An 18,522-nucleotide genomic window follows, 5' to 3' on the forward strand; every position below is an offset into this window, starting at 1 on the left:
TAAAGATCATGGTATTTCCTCAGCTTACCTAATTAGCTAAATAGTTATTCAGTCATTAAAAAATAATTTTCTTTAAACAAAAATATCAAAACTCTTTGATTTCCTTTTATATCTCAGGTGTTATACTAGATGCCTGCATTAGAAAGACAAGTAAATGAAAACAGTCATTTTTCTAAACATTTTCCTATGCAGGAGGGAAATATAAGTAAATACACTATGAAAATAAAATCTGTAAATAGGACAACAGAGAAAGGCACAAGATACTATGGAAAAGTAGAGTAGAAACCAAAACAGGTGGGGAAGTGAATCACAAAAAAAATGGCTTTCAAGAGAAAATAATAATTGACCCAGGTCTCTAAGGAAGAAAAGAAGCTAACCAGATTAAGAAAGATATTTGACACTGAAGGAATATTAGAGGGCATGAGGCTGACACATGAGAGGAAAGGAAATGCTGGGAAATTACAAATCTCTCAGCATGATTGGATTTGAGTTTTGGATGACCAGAGGTTGGAGGAAAACAAAACCAGGAAGTAGGCAGGTATCAGATCATAGAGGACAATGTATGTCAGAAAAAGAAATGAATTTGGAAAAAAATCAAGCTCAGATCATTTGGAAAAGAAGTCTGTAATAGATCCAGATGAGTGGAACACCGGGATGTCAATAAGGAAACCTGAGGCAATCACATACAAAAAGAAATCTCATTCTTTCCATCTGTGAGGGGAATGAAGTCTCTCAATTAAAAATTAAAAGAAAAATATATGAAATCCTGGACTTCAAGATATTCCCTACAACTCCAAACAGGATTCTTTCTCCAAAAGCCCTTGGTTGTTCAGAGGTTGCTCTGTCTGTGACCCACGTCAGAGAAGCACATAAGAGAAGACAACTTTGGAATCCCTAGGCTGGAAAAGACTAGGGTAGCCTGTGACTAAAAGGATGCAGAGAGATATTGGTGTGGCAGATGGTGTGAAGCACTTGCTGTCAAATCCGGCTGCCTTCCTTTCCCTGCATGTGTTGATCTGAAAAGTGTTCCCTTAATAAAATTTTGCTTTATAATCTCTTTCTAAGATTATACTCATCCTATAACAAGTGGGGAGCAAGTAAGACAGCATCCTAACTAGCAAGCTCTCTGGGTAAGGTGGGGAGGCATCCCTGATGCTGAAAGGCTTCCCATTCATCTAAAGTCCAGAGGGATGGCTATATAGAGCCGAAGAGGTTTTGTGATAGGGAAGAATGCATCAGATGCCATGGTGGATCCGCTTCTTTTACTTTAACCTTTGTATTCTATTCCTTTTGCTTCAAGTTCATCATTAAAAGGATGTTTCTTCTAAGCTTAAATTATGCTTATATATATGGCCCATCTCTGGGAACTCTGCCCCCCCAGGTAATGAGTGTTAAGCTAAAATACCTTTGTTTAGCTCACAGGAAACATCCTGACCAGGCCCACCTATGAATGGCTGCAGGAGTGACAAAATAAACACATCCCCTCTGGAGTTTGACCAGAACCAGGAAATGTTTGACGTTCCCCCTTCTCCTTTTAGTATAAAACAAGCCTAAATTCTAACTCAGGGAAGACGGTTTTTTGAGACATGAATCCACCATCCTCTCAGTCTCTTGGCCTCTGACTAAAGTTGCTATTCCCTGTCCCAACAACTTGTCTCTTGATTTATTGGCCTGTCGTGCAGCTAGTAGTATGAGCTGAGACTGGGGAAGAGATTCATGTTGGAGACCAACCTGATGTCATTACATTTTAGAGCTAAAACGGGTTCTTGTATTGATTCTAACTCCACCACTTTGAAGATAGAGAACCTGAAGGTCAAATGAGTCATGATTTTCCTAATGCTGCATAGCTAAGTAAGGAGTCCCCATCTTCTAACTTCATGCCTATGGCCCTTTTCAGTAAGCCATAGGAGAAACATGAAAATTCCTGGAGAATTTCATTTCCTTTTTATATCACAGTGAATATGCTATAAAATGGAAAGAGTATGTGACTTTCAGATGAAAGAAGCAAGGGACTCCTGAGATCTTTGGAATTCAGGTTTGTCCTTAGAACACTTTTTGGGAAGAGTTGAATCTCCTCTGCTATTAGGGATAAATCAGTGTACATATTTGAAAGGAAATCTCAGGAAGAAATACCATTATTCCTAGATATTGGATTCTTTTCCATCTTGATTAAAATGTATACTAGCTTTATGTTAATGTAACCGAATCTATAAGAGGATTTTACTAAAGTCTCCAAAATTTACAATGGGTCATAATTACCTCCCCTTTCAAAGATGGGTATTAAACATACCTAGGTAGTACATACTAAGAGGAGGCCAACTGGTCCAGCTACCATCACCCTCCAAATCTATAGGAGAGAAAGCTAGAGATTAAACAAAGAGATTCTTCAGAAGGATTAATTAATTCATTTATTTGGCTTTTTAGGGCCACACCCATGGCATATGGAAGATCTCAGGCTAGGGGTCGAATGGGAGTTGCATCTGTAACTTACACCACAGCTCACAGAAATACCATTTCCTTAACCCGCTGAGCGAAGCCAGGGATCAAACCTGTGTTCTCAAGGATACTAGTCAGGTTCATTACTGCTGAGCCATGACAGGAGCTCCCAGAAGGATTTAAAAGAATAAAAATTGTGGTAACATATCTGGCAGCCTCTCCAAACCAAGTGTGGAGGTCCCAAAATGCATCCTCAGAAATTGAGGGTAGCTGAATGTGTGCTAGCAAAGTTGCACTAATTTGTAGGGCCCTTCGCCATTGCTATCTACGCAGAGAGGTCTTGGGAGAATGTGACATGTGACCCTAGAATTGAGAGGCAGGGAACAGAGACTGGGGCCCATTTTTTGTTGGGAATTTTGCAACATATCAGTTGAGAGTCCTCTACAGATCATCAGCCAGCCACTGATGCCCACACAGTGACAGAATGTATCTGCTGTCCCTATCAGCAGCTGCTCGGGGATCAGACTTCATGCTTCTCCAGTTCCTTCTACCCTTGATCTGACCCTGGAGGCTCTAGTTTTAAGGAGGAAATATATCCAGGGGAGAGACAGGAGGGTGGAGACAGCTTCAAACTGGGTGTGGGAATTAAATTGGATTAGTTAGTTAAATTGGATTTGACTTTTTAATAACTTCAAGTGATCTGAAAGCTACGGGTTGTATCCAGATTGTCTCAAAATAAAGAGAAGAGAAATTTGGCAGAAAATATCTTAAGTTGGTGCTGGGAGAAATTAAATTATTCTTGAATGTAACCTTCCAAGTCAGGTCATTTAATAAATTAAATTCATTTCTATGTCCATAGAGATGACACTGTCTCAACGCTTATACCCTTTACTCTTAAGGGAGATTTTGAAACAGAAATGTAAAGTGAGTGGTTAAAAAAGCTATTTGGGACATCAAACACAGCTTGGTTTGAGTTCTGGCTTTGCCTATCGCTGCCTGACCCAGGCAAAGTACTTTATCTGTGCCTCAGTTTATTCCTCAGTAGGATGGGGATGTTGATAGTTGCAGTTTACACATTTTGTGGCAAATTCCATGCCTACCATAATTCTTCCTTCTTAGGCAGTGCTTCTTGATCTCCTTCAACAGCCAGGCAAGCACAGCATGCTTTTAGCTGGTGAGACTGTGCTAGGGGTTGTCACCTTAGACATGGATTTCTTCCCTAGAGTCCATCCAAAGTTCAGTGTCCCCACAGGGTAAGAAAGGTGTTGATTCAAAAGCCATTGTCAGCTGGGAAATGGTGAGAAGAATGTTAACAAGACTCCAGCGGAGAAAGTACCTGTAGTACTTTTTTCCCTAGTTCTAGTCTCTTTCTGCGGACACCTTTGCATCCCCATTTTGGGATTCTATGAGATGCCACCTTTATACCTATAATTAACTTTTAAAAATCTTTGCTTCTTACATTCACTTGGATCAGATAGGAAGGATAGTTTTAAGAACTCAGATTCAAATCCCATTTCCAAACTAGTAACCATGGACAAGTTACTTAAACTCTCTGCATCCATTTTCTCCTGAATTATGGGGATAGAATAATATTTACTTCAAAATAGTAATTCATGAGGAATAAATGAGTCACTGAGATTAAGAACAATGCTTAACTCATCTTAAGCATCCAATAAATGTTAGCTATTATTTATTGAGTTGATTTCTATCACTTGAAAACAAAAATAGCTTTGACTAATAAAGTATTAACTGACTTATAGGGTTGTTGTGATGATAGAAAGAGAAAATGCAGGAAAAGGGGTTAGCATGGTAAGTACCAAATATGAAACAGTAATTATTAGCTGTCATTGTCTGTTGCCTTCTTATTTCTTAGTTACCACTACACCTAATGTTAATTGGCAAGAACACTGAGATTACACAAAACATCCATTCCTGATTTTTAATCCACAAGCAGCAAACGGAACTGCAGACAGAGGGTGACATACATGTATGTGAGGATTGGTTTCAATTTCCATTTCTCTCTGTGTCTATTCATATTTATTCATATCCATATCTATGATCCTAGGACAGAGTATAAAGAGATATCCACAGAGACACCTTAACAAAGTAGATTAAACAACTGAAATTGATTTAGTATTTCAAGGACAGACAATTGAAAGACTAAATTCTTCTGCTCAGATGGTTCTCAATTTCATTAATAAAATTACATTTATGAGTAAGGACATGATATCGCCGCTTAAATATAAGTTCTATTAACTTTTTCCTGCCAAAGGCCCATCACATGTTGAAGAAAATACTTGCCTGAAAATCAATTTCCCAGAGGCCACGTGATTTATTGTTTTTTTTTTTTTTCCCCCTTTTAGGCCACAGCCAGGGCACATAGAAGTTCTGAGGCTAGAGGCTGAATCAGAGCTAGCTGCAGCTGCTGGCTTATGCCACAGACACAGCAATGCAAGATCTAGGCTGCCTCTGCAACCTACACCATAGCTCATGGCAATGCTGGATCCTTAACCCATTGCGCAAGACCAGGGATCAAACCCACATCCTCATGGATACTAGTCAGGTTCATAACCTGCTGAGTTGCAATGGGAAGTCCCCAGGCTTATGAATATTTGATAAAAAAATCTAAACTACATTCTGGGTGGAGAACACAGAGGTCTCCCCTACTTCCAAACTATTAGGGAACATTAGGGATAAAGGAATTTTCATCCTGTTTCCTAGCCTGATGAAATGATGTCTCATTTTTTCTCTCACCTTATACTCCTCTCAACTGTGATCCTTTTCATATTCTACTGTTTCATTATTCTGAAGCAAGCTCTGATCATTATGTCTTTTTCCACTGAAAGCCATTGCTAATGAATTTAACTTTTTAATCTGTCATTTAGGGTTCTTTATAAATGGGTCTACCTGAGTTTCCAGCTTCATTTCTCAGTAGACCCCATATGTGCCCTTCTCCCAAGCCAACTAGACAAATCTCTTCCCCTTCACCTATTTGATCATTCTAATTCCTTTAATTCATCCTTTTAAGTACCACTTTAGATACACTTCATTCTTAGAATATTTTTTCCTGATAACCTAAGTTGGGTGTAAGAAAGAAACATTTTTTTTTGTTTACAAAAATATCGTGATAAGCTATTTACAGTGTGTTTGCGGGAGAAGTGGTGACAACAATTTTTGTCTAACAATTTCTGCAATATAAATGCATAAAAATGTAGGGAATTTAAGGAGAAAATGGAAAATAGGGGGGTGATGAGGAGAGAGAAGGGAGCTGGCTGAAGAAATTTTAAGGAAAGGATTAACATTCAACTTTAAGCTGGTGCATGTATGTGTGTGGATGCATGTATATATGTGCTATAAAGGCCTTGTGTGAGTGACTATATTTTTGTGTGGAAATGGAGCAGAGGCCCATGGTTTGGGATCTTTGTGGACTGTGTATTCTAGTTACTATGTTAGAAGCCTAAAGTAAAAGATGACTCTTCTTGTCCCTCTCCTAGCTCTCCTGCTTAGACAGTAGGTTAACATATGGCAGAGGCTTTGACCATTAGACAATTTCAAAACATTTCTTGGAACTCTGCATCTTGAGCAAGTGGCTCAGAACGTGGTAGCCATGTGAACCTCTCTTCAGTGGTGGTGAAGTCCCTGTCTACTCTCAGGTGAGTCCTTGTTCTGCTTCCTGTTGACTGGCCCTCCAGAGCATCCTTCAGAGTGCATCTTCCAGCCTGGTTTCACCTTCTTCCCACAATTTTTTTCAACCGTAGACAATCCATCTAAAAAATTTCCTGTAACTCCTCGTAGGAATGACTACAGGGCCTGTGGTAGGCAAAATTATGGTCCTCTGAAGATGTTCACATCCTAACTCCTAGGATCTATGCAAGTAGCAAGCATTGCTTTAGGTGGGAAAGCGGAGTGAAGATTGTAGTCAGAATTAAAATAGCTAATCACTTGATGTTGAGATACAAGGATGATCCTAGATGATCCCAGTGGGCTCTGTGTAATTACAAGTGTCCTTGAATATAGAAAAGAGAAGTGGAAGAATAGAACAAGTGATGCGAGACAGAAAAGGTTGGATGCGCCATTGTTTGCTTTGAATACTGAATGAAGGGGGCTGTGAGCCAAGGAATTCGGAAAGCCTCTGGAAGCCAGAGAAGGCAAGGATATAGATTTTCCCCTAGAACCTATGGAAAGGAACATGGTACCTCGATTTTAACATGCTGAGAACTGTGTCAGACTTCTGATCTACAGAACTTTAAGATAGTACATTTGTGTCACTGAAGTCAACAAGTTGTGTAATAATTAGTTATGGAAGCACTAGAAAATTAATACAGGTCCTCACGGTGACATTGAGGAGGAGGGGGTGACAACAAGCTGAGATAATGGAGCTTTAAAGAGGGTAGTAGGAAAAGGCAGCTGACCTTTGTGTCATGCTTGTCTCCCTCCCTTGCATCTCCCAGTCTACACTCCATGCTAACAACTACTTGCAAACTTAAAGACAAAAACACGCTTTCTTTATCTTCATACCATCTGTAACGACTATATCCATGTGCAGTACTGATGTATAAGTTTGCAACTAATGTTTATTTAATTGGATGTGTTGAATTATAGGGGAATAAAGGGAGGTTAATTAAGGCAATAAAGGAGACAAAATAAATGTCATCCTTTTTTGATGGTTCGATGGTTAGATATGTATTCCCTCCTCTTCCTAGATGGAAATTTCTAGATTATTACTGATGTAAATAGAGAGACTGATGGACTTGTACTTCTTATAGTTATAAGCACCAGGATGGGGCGGGAGCTGTCACTTTCTACCAGTTGAACTCGGTGCTTACTGGTGGAGAATGCGGCCACTGGTGCTGAGAAGGATAGAGAAGATGGGAGCCTTCTTCTGCCCTTGCTCCAAAAACATAACCTTCTGTCTCTGACCACAGGTGGTTTTACCTCCCTTCAGTCTCTGCCCTTGAGTTTCCCCATTAATTTTCAACTTATCTTAATATTTCAGTAGTTGCCATTTACAAAAACTATACACCACTGCTCTCTGCTTTTAAAGATGGATTTTGAGACAAGAATGTTATGCTTACAAAAGCCAACACCCGTTTTGTGGCCCTTCCCTGATGATGTAGACCATCAGACCTCTGGAGGGGAGATAAATCAGTCTTATTAGATGCTGACTATTTCTGCCTTCTTGATTCTGAGATGTCTTACATTCAGTACCTGATCTCTAGTTAGCAAAGAAATTCAGATCTAATATGCCTTCAAAACATATTCTAGTTATGGTAAAAACAAAGCAGATATTCAGGAAGTCTCTCTCTCTCTCTCTCTCTGTTTTTAACGAAACAAAACACTTAGTGAAACCTCTCATTTTTATTTCTGGGTTTGCAATTTACTTAGTGTAGCTGACCTTTAAACATATATGGAATATACACAGACAGGATATCAAACAAATGATTTCTTGGTTTTAATGTATGGCATTTAAATACTCCTTTATTGCACTATTTATAAAACTGTTTTATAGAACACTAAAAAGTATGGGACTGTTTAAAAATGTTAATCCTATAATTAATAGTCAGAGGCATACGCTTTCCTCCAGCACAAAGCACTGATATTCTAAATCTGTCACTCTGAACTTTACAGTGGCAGACAGCCATCTGCCTGCACACAGCCATCTAAAACAAAGCAAGAATGTACCCTCTTAGGTTTCCCCTGATGGGATGTAGGATGATTATGATAAGGTAGGCAACAAGGTTCAGCTAACATGAATTAAGATAGCATGCATTGAAGAAAAAAAAAAAACAGAATATTTTAAATCAAAGTGATTCTGTAAGTCACCTTTATTAGGTGATTAGGTATGGATGATTTGATAAGGTAGAGGGTGTGACATAAGGCCAAGTAAATAGGAAATATGCGTATGGGTGACCTTCGGTCATGCAGCCCCACAAACCATTTCTCTGTGTTGCCAAATCTAATACTATTTTAGTCAAGGCCTATACTTAATTCACACTTCCATTTTGCTGTGAAAAATCAAAATTGTTAAATAAAATACTTGAACATTCTCTCACAGGTTGAAAGTATTACTGGAAGTAAAAATGTACAAGGGTATGAAGAAAAATCAATTGGGAACATATCCTTACCTGTAGATGCCTGAACCATTATATATTTTTTCAGAGAATCATGTTCTTTCATCATCTAAGTCTAGATTTTTCTGAAATTCAAGTCTTAATCTACTTTCTACATTTCAGTTTTACTGAAATCATTATGGAAAGATACTACCACTCAGATCACTTAATAGGCCTCTCAGCTTAATTTTAGGTGGCTCATGAAAAATTATTAGATGAACATTAAATTCTTTGGTTTTCTGATTTTCAAAATTTTATTTTTTAAAGAAAACTCTCTTTTCATCCTGAAATAAATACACTTTTAAGATAAACAGATGAACGAGTGAGAAAATTTAGAAATTCCATGTCATGTTAAATTTGATTTTCTAACTAGTGTAGTGATAAAGCACAGTGGTAAAATGTGAATTCTGGAGTATGCAAGATTGCTTCTAATCCTATCTCCACCATGTGCAATCTGTGTGACTTGAAGAGAGTAATTTAACAGCTCAAGGCCTTAGATTTCTCATCTGAAAACCGGGATAACTGAGAGTGCCAGATGCAGTTGGGTTATTCTGAGGGTTAGGTGAAATAAGATGCATGAAGCACCCAGTGCAGTGTCTGGTCAATCAGAACTTTTCACGATGATAGTAGGCAAGTTTCACTCCTAAAGCAGATATTCCTATGTTTTAGATATTGAATGTACTCAATAAGGGACTCATTTAAGGAATCGTTTTCATAGCAATCAATCTGCAAATTCTAAGCATTTTAACATTGAGAATATTTCTCAGAAATTACATATATAATATATATATATACATATATATTATATACATATATACATATATAATATATACATGTATACACATGTACATAATATATTATATATATATATACATATACATTATATATATATATATATATATATATATACATATATATATATACACAGAAGAAGAAAGAGCAAGGGAGAGAAATCTTTGGAAACCATGTATCCAAAGTAAGATTGTTACCAGGTAGTTGAAATACTTTGAAGCTGGCATGCAATGCTGTTTATTGAAATCTGCACTTAAAATCATGGCATCTGGCCAAGCTGGATAAGGCTGTATATAAAAAGTCTCATCATGGTACCAGATCCTTGACTCATAAGGCTTAGGCAATAGTCATCCTACATCAGCCTGGATTCTAAAATGCATACCAGTATAACTTATATTTAGAGTATTATATTGAGAACATAATCCTGTTCTTGGCTTTGTGACTGAAAGAAGGGTACTCCATTTAAATTTAGGGGGTAAATGATTAAAAATAAATGTATGTAAGGAACAAGGATTTACTGTATAACACAGGGAATTATACCCAGTATCTTGTAATAACCTGTAATGCAGTGTAAACTGCAAAAATAACCCCAAAACAAAAACTGAATCATTGTACTATACACCTGAAACTAACACAAAATTGTAAACCAACTATACTTCAATAAGAAAAAGATTTGAACAAGAGAAAAATTGTGTAATTTTTACAATTAGAAATAATATTCCCAATTCTAAAAATGCACATCCCACCGCATTCTAAGTTTTATACTGTAATATTTCCCCAAAGGCAAGAAAAAAACAACAAAATGTCAGGCAATACCACGATACCTAATAATCTAAAAAGAGTCCTACTGCATGAATTTTGTTCAGTGTATCACATACCTCAGATATTACTGACCTTAAGACTTCTTTAAAAAAAATTCTCTCATTGGTAATTATAATTTATTCACAGTTCCTGACCATTTTGCACTTAGAAGTAAATATTCTAAGGCAGATTATCTAGTTTTAGCAACATATTATCATTCAATTTATTAGTTTTAAAAATACTGCAAATTCACCAGAAAAACACTAAAATTGAGAAGGTAGAAAGTGCTAAATAATGCTGGAAAAAATGAAATATTCCTAAAAGTGAATAGAGAGCAGAGTTCCCGCATCTTTTCCCAAGGTCAGTTTCTTACATTCTGCTATGCAAATAGCAAACACAGTCAAACCTCAGTCAAACTTGGGGTTTAACTCCAAGTAAACCTGGGCTTTTCTTCTTCTGGAGGAAGTGAAGTGTTAAAGCCATGGAGTTAGGAGTCCAAGGAGCGGGGCTGGGGCTCTACCTAGCATGAAATTAAAGAAAGGAAAAACTCTTTCACAGTTTTACATGGTTAAGCGTGGATCTAAAAGAGCTTTATCATCCAAATTATGTCCCAAGAGGTCTACTCACAGAATGTAATACAAATAGTTACATTTAGCAGCAGAAGAGGCAAATCTCACGGTATTTTGCAGACATAAGAAATATTCACTCAAAAATCAAACAAGAGTGATGTGTCTTCAAAACCATTTTACAGTTAAAAAACAGACATTAAGGACACAATGTTTTACAATGAACATGAAAATCGACCACTGACCACACTTCTATTTCTGTGCTTTTGACTGTATTACCTGCTTACTTGGCTAAATAGTAACACGTTCATAGCAGTCTCCCAAGGTCATTTGGGAAGAAGAGTTGAAAAACAGGTATATGTACCTTTGAATTTGCTTTTGGAGGTCCCATTTTTTGTTATTTAAAAATGGAGTTATTTTACACAATCTTGGATAAGTAATGAAATTCTCTGCCTGAATCATTACCCAATAGTAATCCCACTCAACTCCCCAATTTAGAACTGTTGGTCAATTTTACATAGAAAGCAGTGGCATTCTCCAGCATTTACTGTAGGAACAGGCCAGCTGTGTCAGGACCTAATGCCTTTGTCATCTGCCAGGCCTTTCTGGCTCTCTCACCCGGCACTGCTTTAATTAGTGGAGGAACTCTGGGGAACCCATTAGATGTTGACAAAAGGGGAATTTTCTTTTGATTCATAAATAGCTTCATTAATGCTAAAGCCATATTCTGAAGCATCAAAAAATAATGTGCTCTTCTCACCCAACAAAGTAACTTCAATATGGGGATCTGCTTATGAAATATAAAAAAATCTGATTAAAATTCAGCAAAAAATAATAGTATTAGGAGTTCCCTTATGGTGCAGCAGGCTAAAAATCTGACATTAGCACTATAGCAGCTTGGGTCACTGCCGTGGCTTGGGTTCAGTCCCTGGCCCAGAAACTTCTACATGCCACAGGTGCAGCCAAAAAAAAAAAATAAATAAAATAAAGTATTAATTAGACCCTAATTGTTTCTATGGTGACAAAGGATAGATGCACCATAATTTAAAAGAAACTACCTATATAACACTGCATTTGAATTTTAACTCCTATTTCGTATGGCGATTGCAAATATATTTTGAATGGCAATTCTAATGAAAAAAGTCTTGTTTGCTCTGCAATACTGAACTGAAAATATTCTATCAGAATTCATTTTTATTATTCATTATTAATTAATTTTTGGCCTTGCCTGTGTCTTGCAGAAAGTTCCCGTGCCAGGGATCAATCCTTCTGTGCCACAGCAGTGATAGTGCAGGATCCTTAACCCACTGAACCGCTGGGGTACTCCCTGAATTCACTTTTAAGTAAAATTATACAGATGTTTCTTGTTTGTGCTAATAGCCATCGCTCTGATTATGACAGATTTCCATTCTTTTCCATTCTCTGGAGAAGTTTTAAAAAGGAAATATGCGGGGATAATGAAGATCGATTTACCTCGTTCACAGAATCGGCCGGTGAAATGGAGTGGACAATCGCACTGAAAGGAGAAGGCACCACCAGGGAGGAGGACAGAGCGGCAGGTGCCCCCATTGCGACACACTGGCCCCTGGCACGTGGCTGGCGCCAAGTGGGGGGCAAGCGAGGTCTCAGGGGAACCAGCTAGTCCCGTGGCCCGAGAAGGAGCAACAGAGTTGGCTGCTGCAGTCGGAGTAGAATCCTGGGATCTAGATTTATAAATGGATGGGGGGGGGGGAAGCAATATAAGTAAAAGTTCCAGGAACTTAAATAGAAATAACAGAAACTTTGGTTTAAAATAAGAGGGGGAAAACAACAGCCACCCAAGGTTCAGCTGAGGACAGAATTGCCACGTTTGTTTCACAACTATGGAACTTAATAAATGTTGAAAATGTGACCCTGGGTGAATCATGGAGTCAATCTAGGTGGTTCCCAGAAGCCGGATTAATTTCTTCGAAGTCCTTAGAAACATTTATATATCAGCCTCCATAAGCCTCAGACTCAGTTCTCTAAAGTAGATTAATTCGTATGGGCTAAACATAGTTCCACTTCGGCTATTCCAATCCTCCTGAGCCTAAGAGGAAGAAGTTAGGCCATATCACACTGCTTGAACTTGACATTTCTAGGTTGATTGCTAGAAATATGTGTTCCTCACATTCATTTCTAGAAGTTATCCCAAATACCACAGAAATGCTCTACATGATTCCCTACTTTTTTCGTAAATTTTACCGCCAGTTTAATTTTTTATTCCCTAAAAATAAAATGAACAAAAACCAATTTCTTTTGAATTAAATTGAAATTCCCGGAGTTCCTGTCATGGCACAGAGGAAATGAATCTGACTAGGAACCATGAGGTTTCGCAATTGATCCCTGGCCTCCATCAGTGGGTTAAGGATCTGGCGTTGCGGTGAGCTGTGGTGTAGGTTGCAAACATGGCTTGGATCTGGCGTTGCTGTGGCTGTGGTGCAGGCCGATTGGACCTCTAGCCTGGGAACCTCCATGTGCTGCAAGTGCGGCCTAAAAAGACCAAAAAAAAAAAAAAAAGAATGAAATTCCCAGCTTTTACATTTGGTCTATGGATAATTGAATTTCTCTCTGCTTTCCAGTCTATTTAATATTTTTTCTTTTTTTGTATTTTCTAGGGCTGCACCCGCGGCATATGGAGGTTCCTAGGCCAGGAGTTCAATGGGGCTGTAGCCGCCGGCCTACACCACAGCCACAGCAACTCGGGATATGGGCTGCGTCTGCGACCTACACCACACCTCAAGGCCATGCCAGATCCTTAACCCACTGAGCGAGGCCAGGTATGGAACCCGCAACTTCATGGTTCCTAGTTGGAATTGTTAATCACTGAGCCATCATGGGAACTCCTTCCAGTCTATTTTGTCATGATTCCTAGTAAGTTCTTTAACTTCTCTCAAACCAAATGAGATTACTATTCCTTAAAGACCACTTTGTATGCATTGTTATTCTTCTCTTCCTATCTAAATTTCATCTACAGTGCCAAGTCAAGATCTCCATTTACTTCCTCAACATAGCCGTTTTGATTGCTCCTAGCCAGCTAACGTGAAATTGATGTTTCTCTCATTTCTAAAATTCCATTGCATGTCATTGAATGTCTATTGCTAGAATATTTTCCACCTGCTTGTAGTATAGTTATTATTTTATGTACATACTCCTCCTAGGTCTTACGTACACTGGCGATTATTTTTTTTACTCTTCCTCCACATACAGATTCCTCATTTTGACAGATTTCCCTATTCATAGTAGACACATCAATATTTGTTGAATTAATGTCTTCAGGGTATTCCCGGGTACTATGCGGTTTTTGGGAAGCAGTGCTTTTGAAATCTTCGCTTCATAATGATATTAAGAAAATTATCTTCTAGAGGTAAAAAAATTTTGCTGTAATAAGATAATCAACAATGTAACTTCCCAAGTAATCTTTATTCTGTACATTGTTATAAAGATAGACCTTGGTAAAAGCAGTCATTTCAAAGATACTGTCTGAGTGACAATTAGAGACTTAGTTATTTTTGAGTCTAGTTTGTCTTCCTGTGTCAGCTTACCAAAATGAAAAGCTGAAGAAAGTGAAGTAGATAATTCATAAAAACATTTTACCAAAGTATTGTTAATATGCAGGTCAGTTCTTTTTTTAAACAATTCTTCCAGGAGTTCCTGTCGTGGCGCAGTGGTTAACAAATCTGACTAGGAACCATGAGGTTGGGGGTTCGGTCCCTGCCCTTGCTCAGTGGGTTAACGATCCGGCGTTGCCCTGAGCTGTGGTGTAGGTCGCAGACACGGCTCGGATCCTGCGTTGCTGTGGCTCTGGCATAGGCCGGTGGCTGCAGCTCTGATTCGACCCCTAGCCTGGGAACCTCCATATGCCGCGGGAGTGGCCCAAGAAATGGCAGAAAGACCAAAAAAAAAAAAAAAAATTCTTCCAGAAACTGAAATTTTTCTTTATGGTGTTTATCATAGTATGTAACTATGAAGAAAAAAAATGTTGCCTGTGTTCCAGTTCTACAAGGATCAAGTCATTAGCCACTGCAGTTGCCCTGCAGTGAGTTCAGGATGGAGACAAATAGGAAGCCTTCTGGGCCTTGAATACTGGCCCTAGACTGTTAAGATGCATATTTAAGGAAAAATCTCAATGACCCCAGATTCTTGCATCTTTACAACTTAAGAAAGCACTAAAATCATTAACAGGAGATGTCTGATCTTTGTAATTAACATTTATCTTTTGATGTTTGAGTCCATGTTTTCCCAACAAAAAATTCATATATTCCTCTCTCATCTCTTTGGAACAATTTCTCAGAGCTGCTGAGAGGCTGCCTCTTGGGCTATAGTCCTGAATAAGGCACTGAAAACTCAATTTGCAAGTCTTATGTTGTGAATTATTTAAGTTGGCATACCCACATTTTAACTTTTATGTTGTTAAGCCTGACTCTCTTCTCTTTCCTCTGGACCACAATCTCTAGGAAGAACATATATATCACCCCTGCTCTTTTCTAAATCATATCTGGGAACAACAATACCTGATGCCAAATAGTTTCTCCAATAAATAATGTATAAATGAATCTGAATCATTTTTGTAAGTATGCAATATATCACACTACTAACAAGTAAAAACAATTTGGTTACCTTTGGGGTCAATTTCATAACTCCATTACATAGCTCTTTAGTTTTATAGATAATATAAATTCTAACAGTTTTGATGCAATTTTACAGCTTTCTCTGATTTCATCATATTGGGTTAGCATAGTTCTCCCATTTGTATTTATGTTTGTCCCTTTAAGGTAATTTCCATCAAATTACATGGCAATGCTAATTTGAATTACATGGGCTTTATTACTCAGCATTTCTTATTCTAATTTCATTCTTAGTTTTAGTGTTTCTGAATGATTTCACTATTTTAACTCTTGCCATGGATTTCCTTAATTGCAGTCAATTTATATTTTTCTCAAGAATAAATCAGACTGCATTAAATGTCACTGGTTCTTTCTTCTACTGTACCTGCTCAGAGAGCCCACATCTCATCTGAAAAAAAAAAATCAGTGTGTTTCATATCTCAGTTGCTGATTACGCAAAAATAATTACTATCATTAGTCCATCAATTAAAATGTCAGAATTATAAATCAAATTTTCAAAACAGAATTAACCAGATACATTCTATTAGGCTCAAATTTTATATCTGATATGTTATTAATAGATCTTGACTCTCAATATTTTTTCATTAGTTATAAATTATGCCATGAATTTACCTATTTTAGAATTTAGAATTAAATAAAATGTTTAGTTTCTTATATTGTAAAAGAAATAAAAACTTGTTCTGGTTGTTAAATTTTAGCTTATTTTTATAGAAAATGTTAAAAATATAAAGTAAATGCAGATGCTTATTAAACACAACTACATGATGTTCATGTTATAACATGCTAATTATAATTAGCAATGTAAAAAGGAGCATTAAAGTTATAGTTCTCTTTAATTTTAAAAATCATGAATGTATGAGAGCTTAAAACTAAATCAAGGCTCAAAGTTTTCAAAATTGTTTTAAAAATAAACAACATTGTAATGATTGAACTTTTTGGTCTTTCTTAACTAAATACTTCATTTACCATCAAGCCAAAATAAGCACGAGGAAACCATGATAGCCTTTGGAACAAGGGTTCAGTGATGAACCAGTCAGTTATAATAAGCAGTATGCTCACAAGAATTTTTCCTGAATCATTAAATACGCTAACTTTATTCAAAATCAAGCCTGATCCTTAGAGGAAGACATCTTGATGTGACAGCAACTTCTAATCAATGGGCAGAGGAGAGGAAGTTCCCGGTTCCCTTCCTCCATGGGCTCTACGCATGCGCAGGGCAGGCAGCAGGTCATTCACATCGCTGCAGCTTCAAGGGTTTGCTTCTTGTCCACCAGCACTGGTTTGGCCTCAGTTTCTCAGAAGGAGAAATAGGGCCTGCTGGGTAAGTATAAATTCAGGAAGCCCCGCTTCACAAGCAGAGAAACAGTATCTTTAGAATCATGATGTGTTAAAAGGAAGAAGAAACTGAGCTAGGGAAATCTTAAGTTCGTGGCTGTTAAGAGTAAAGAGGAGGGGGTCTCATTGTGGCTGAGCAAGCTACCCTGAGGATGTGGGTTGGATCCCTGACCTCCTTAAGTGGGTTGTAGGATTTTGCCTTGAGCAAGCTGTTGCATGGGTCACACCTGCACAGTGGATCCCACCTTGCTGTGGCTGTAGCATAGGCTGGCAGCTTCAGTTCCACAATGACCGTGACCTCTAGCCCAGGAACTCCATATGCCGCTGGTACAGTGGTTTAAAAAAAAAAAAGGTAAAGGGGAAGCAAAGTTTTCAAAATCAGTATAATTAGATTTTTTTAGAGCAGTAAAATAAATGTGTTATAACCAGGCAACAAAAGACATGGTGTATAAGCAACATGTATAGATACTTTTTTTCTTTTTTTTTTACAAAAGTGAGAATGACAGTATAAACACCCATACTCCATTCTGCTTTGTCATTTCACCTACTAGAAGATGAGTAGAATATTCTACTCTTTATTTTTTCACCTAAAAATTATTCTTAGCAGGCTGATCAATCAGTGAGTACAGTTCTTGATTTTCCCTTTCAAAGCTGCTGAGTATTGTATTATTTGGATATACACCACTGATTCTGTCAGCTTGGAATTAATAAATTTAAATTCTTTTAGATTTTTTCCCCTATTTTCTGGATCGTAAATTCATTTTTATAACCTTATTGAAATATAATTGACAAACTAGGGTGCACCCATTTATTTTATTTTTTTGTCTTTTTTTTTTTTTTTTTGCCATTTCTTGGGCTGCTCCCACGGCATATGGAGGTTACCAGGCTAGGGGTCTAATGGGAGCTGTGGCCACCGGCCTATGCCAAAGCCACAGCAACGAGGGGTCCAAGCCACATCTGCAACCTACACCACAGCTCACAGCAATGCCAGATCCTTAACCCACTGAGCAAGGCCAGGGATCAAACCTGCAACCTCATGGTTCCTAGTTAGATTCGTTAACCACTGTGCCACGACGGGAACTCCTCTATGTTTAACATTTTGAGCAACAGCCAAACTATTTCCCAAAGAAGCTGCACCATTTTACATTCCTACCAGCAAAATATAGGAATTCTAATTTCACTACATCCTCACTGGACCATATATACGTCTTCATTTTCCTCAGATATTCTCTTTGTAGTCTTTTAAAAGGCTTGTTCAAAAAGTAGTTTTCTGAACCAGCTTAACTAATATCTATGACTTTATCCTGGAGTCACACAGGTGCATACCAGGTAAGCAGCACTCCCTTTGAGAGCAATGTACTGAAAAGGTGGTTACTGCTTACTCAATCTTTCTACAAATCCATTTCTCTACAACGTATTATCAAAGTTGACACACTTGTATTTAATATGCTTGTATCTATATCTACTTCTGTACTTATTTCTGTAGTTTCTTAATGATTAAGACTTTGATTCCCAGGCAGATAACTAAGAAAACTTTGTTCTTAATCCAGAGAAAAATTTAATTTCTACTTTAACTTCAAAATCATAAGAACATTGTAATATTAAACAGTTTTTAATATCAAATAGGATCATATTGAAATATGACTTCAAAACTTTATTTAAATAGTTATCATTTTCTTCTAGCTCTAAAATTTACGTTGTTTTTAGTTTGATCTAATAATTTTGAAAATAATTTTATCTGAGAGCAAAACAACACAGAAAAGTATTTAATTGGAATAATTATATCAAAAGGGAAAATAAAGTTAATGTTTGTATGTATAAAAATCTCATTTGCCT

General features: G+C 37.5%; 1 protein-coding gene across 1 annotated transcript in view; it reads right to left on the minus strand.

The window, feature by feature from the left end:
- Positions 1–18,522, minus strand: part of EYS (eyes shut homolog) — a 1,324,234-nt gene that overhangs the window by 375,204 nt on the left and 930,508 nt on the right. Inside the window, 1 exon segment of the mRNA XM_047769134.1 lies at positions 12,179–12,408. Coding sequence (XP_047625090.1) covers positions 12,179–12,408 — 230 coding nt within the window.

The sequence above is a fragment of the Phacochoerus africanus genome, chromosome 2 (assembly GCF_016906955.1).
Source record: "Phacochoerus africanus isolate WHEZ1 chromosome 2, ROS_Pafr_v1, whole genome shotgun sequence".
Classification (NCBI taxonomy): Eukaryota; Metazoa; Chordata; class Mammalia; order Artiodactyla; family Suidae; genus Phacochoerus; species Phacochoerus africanus.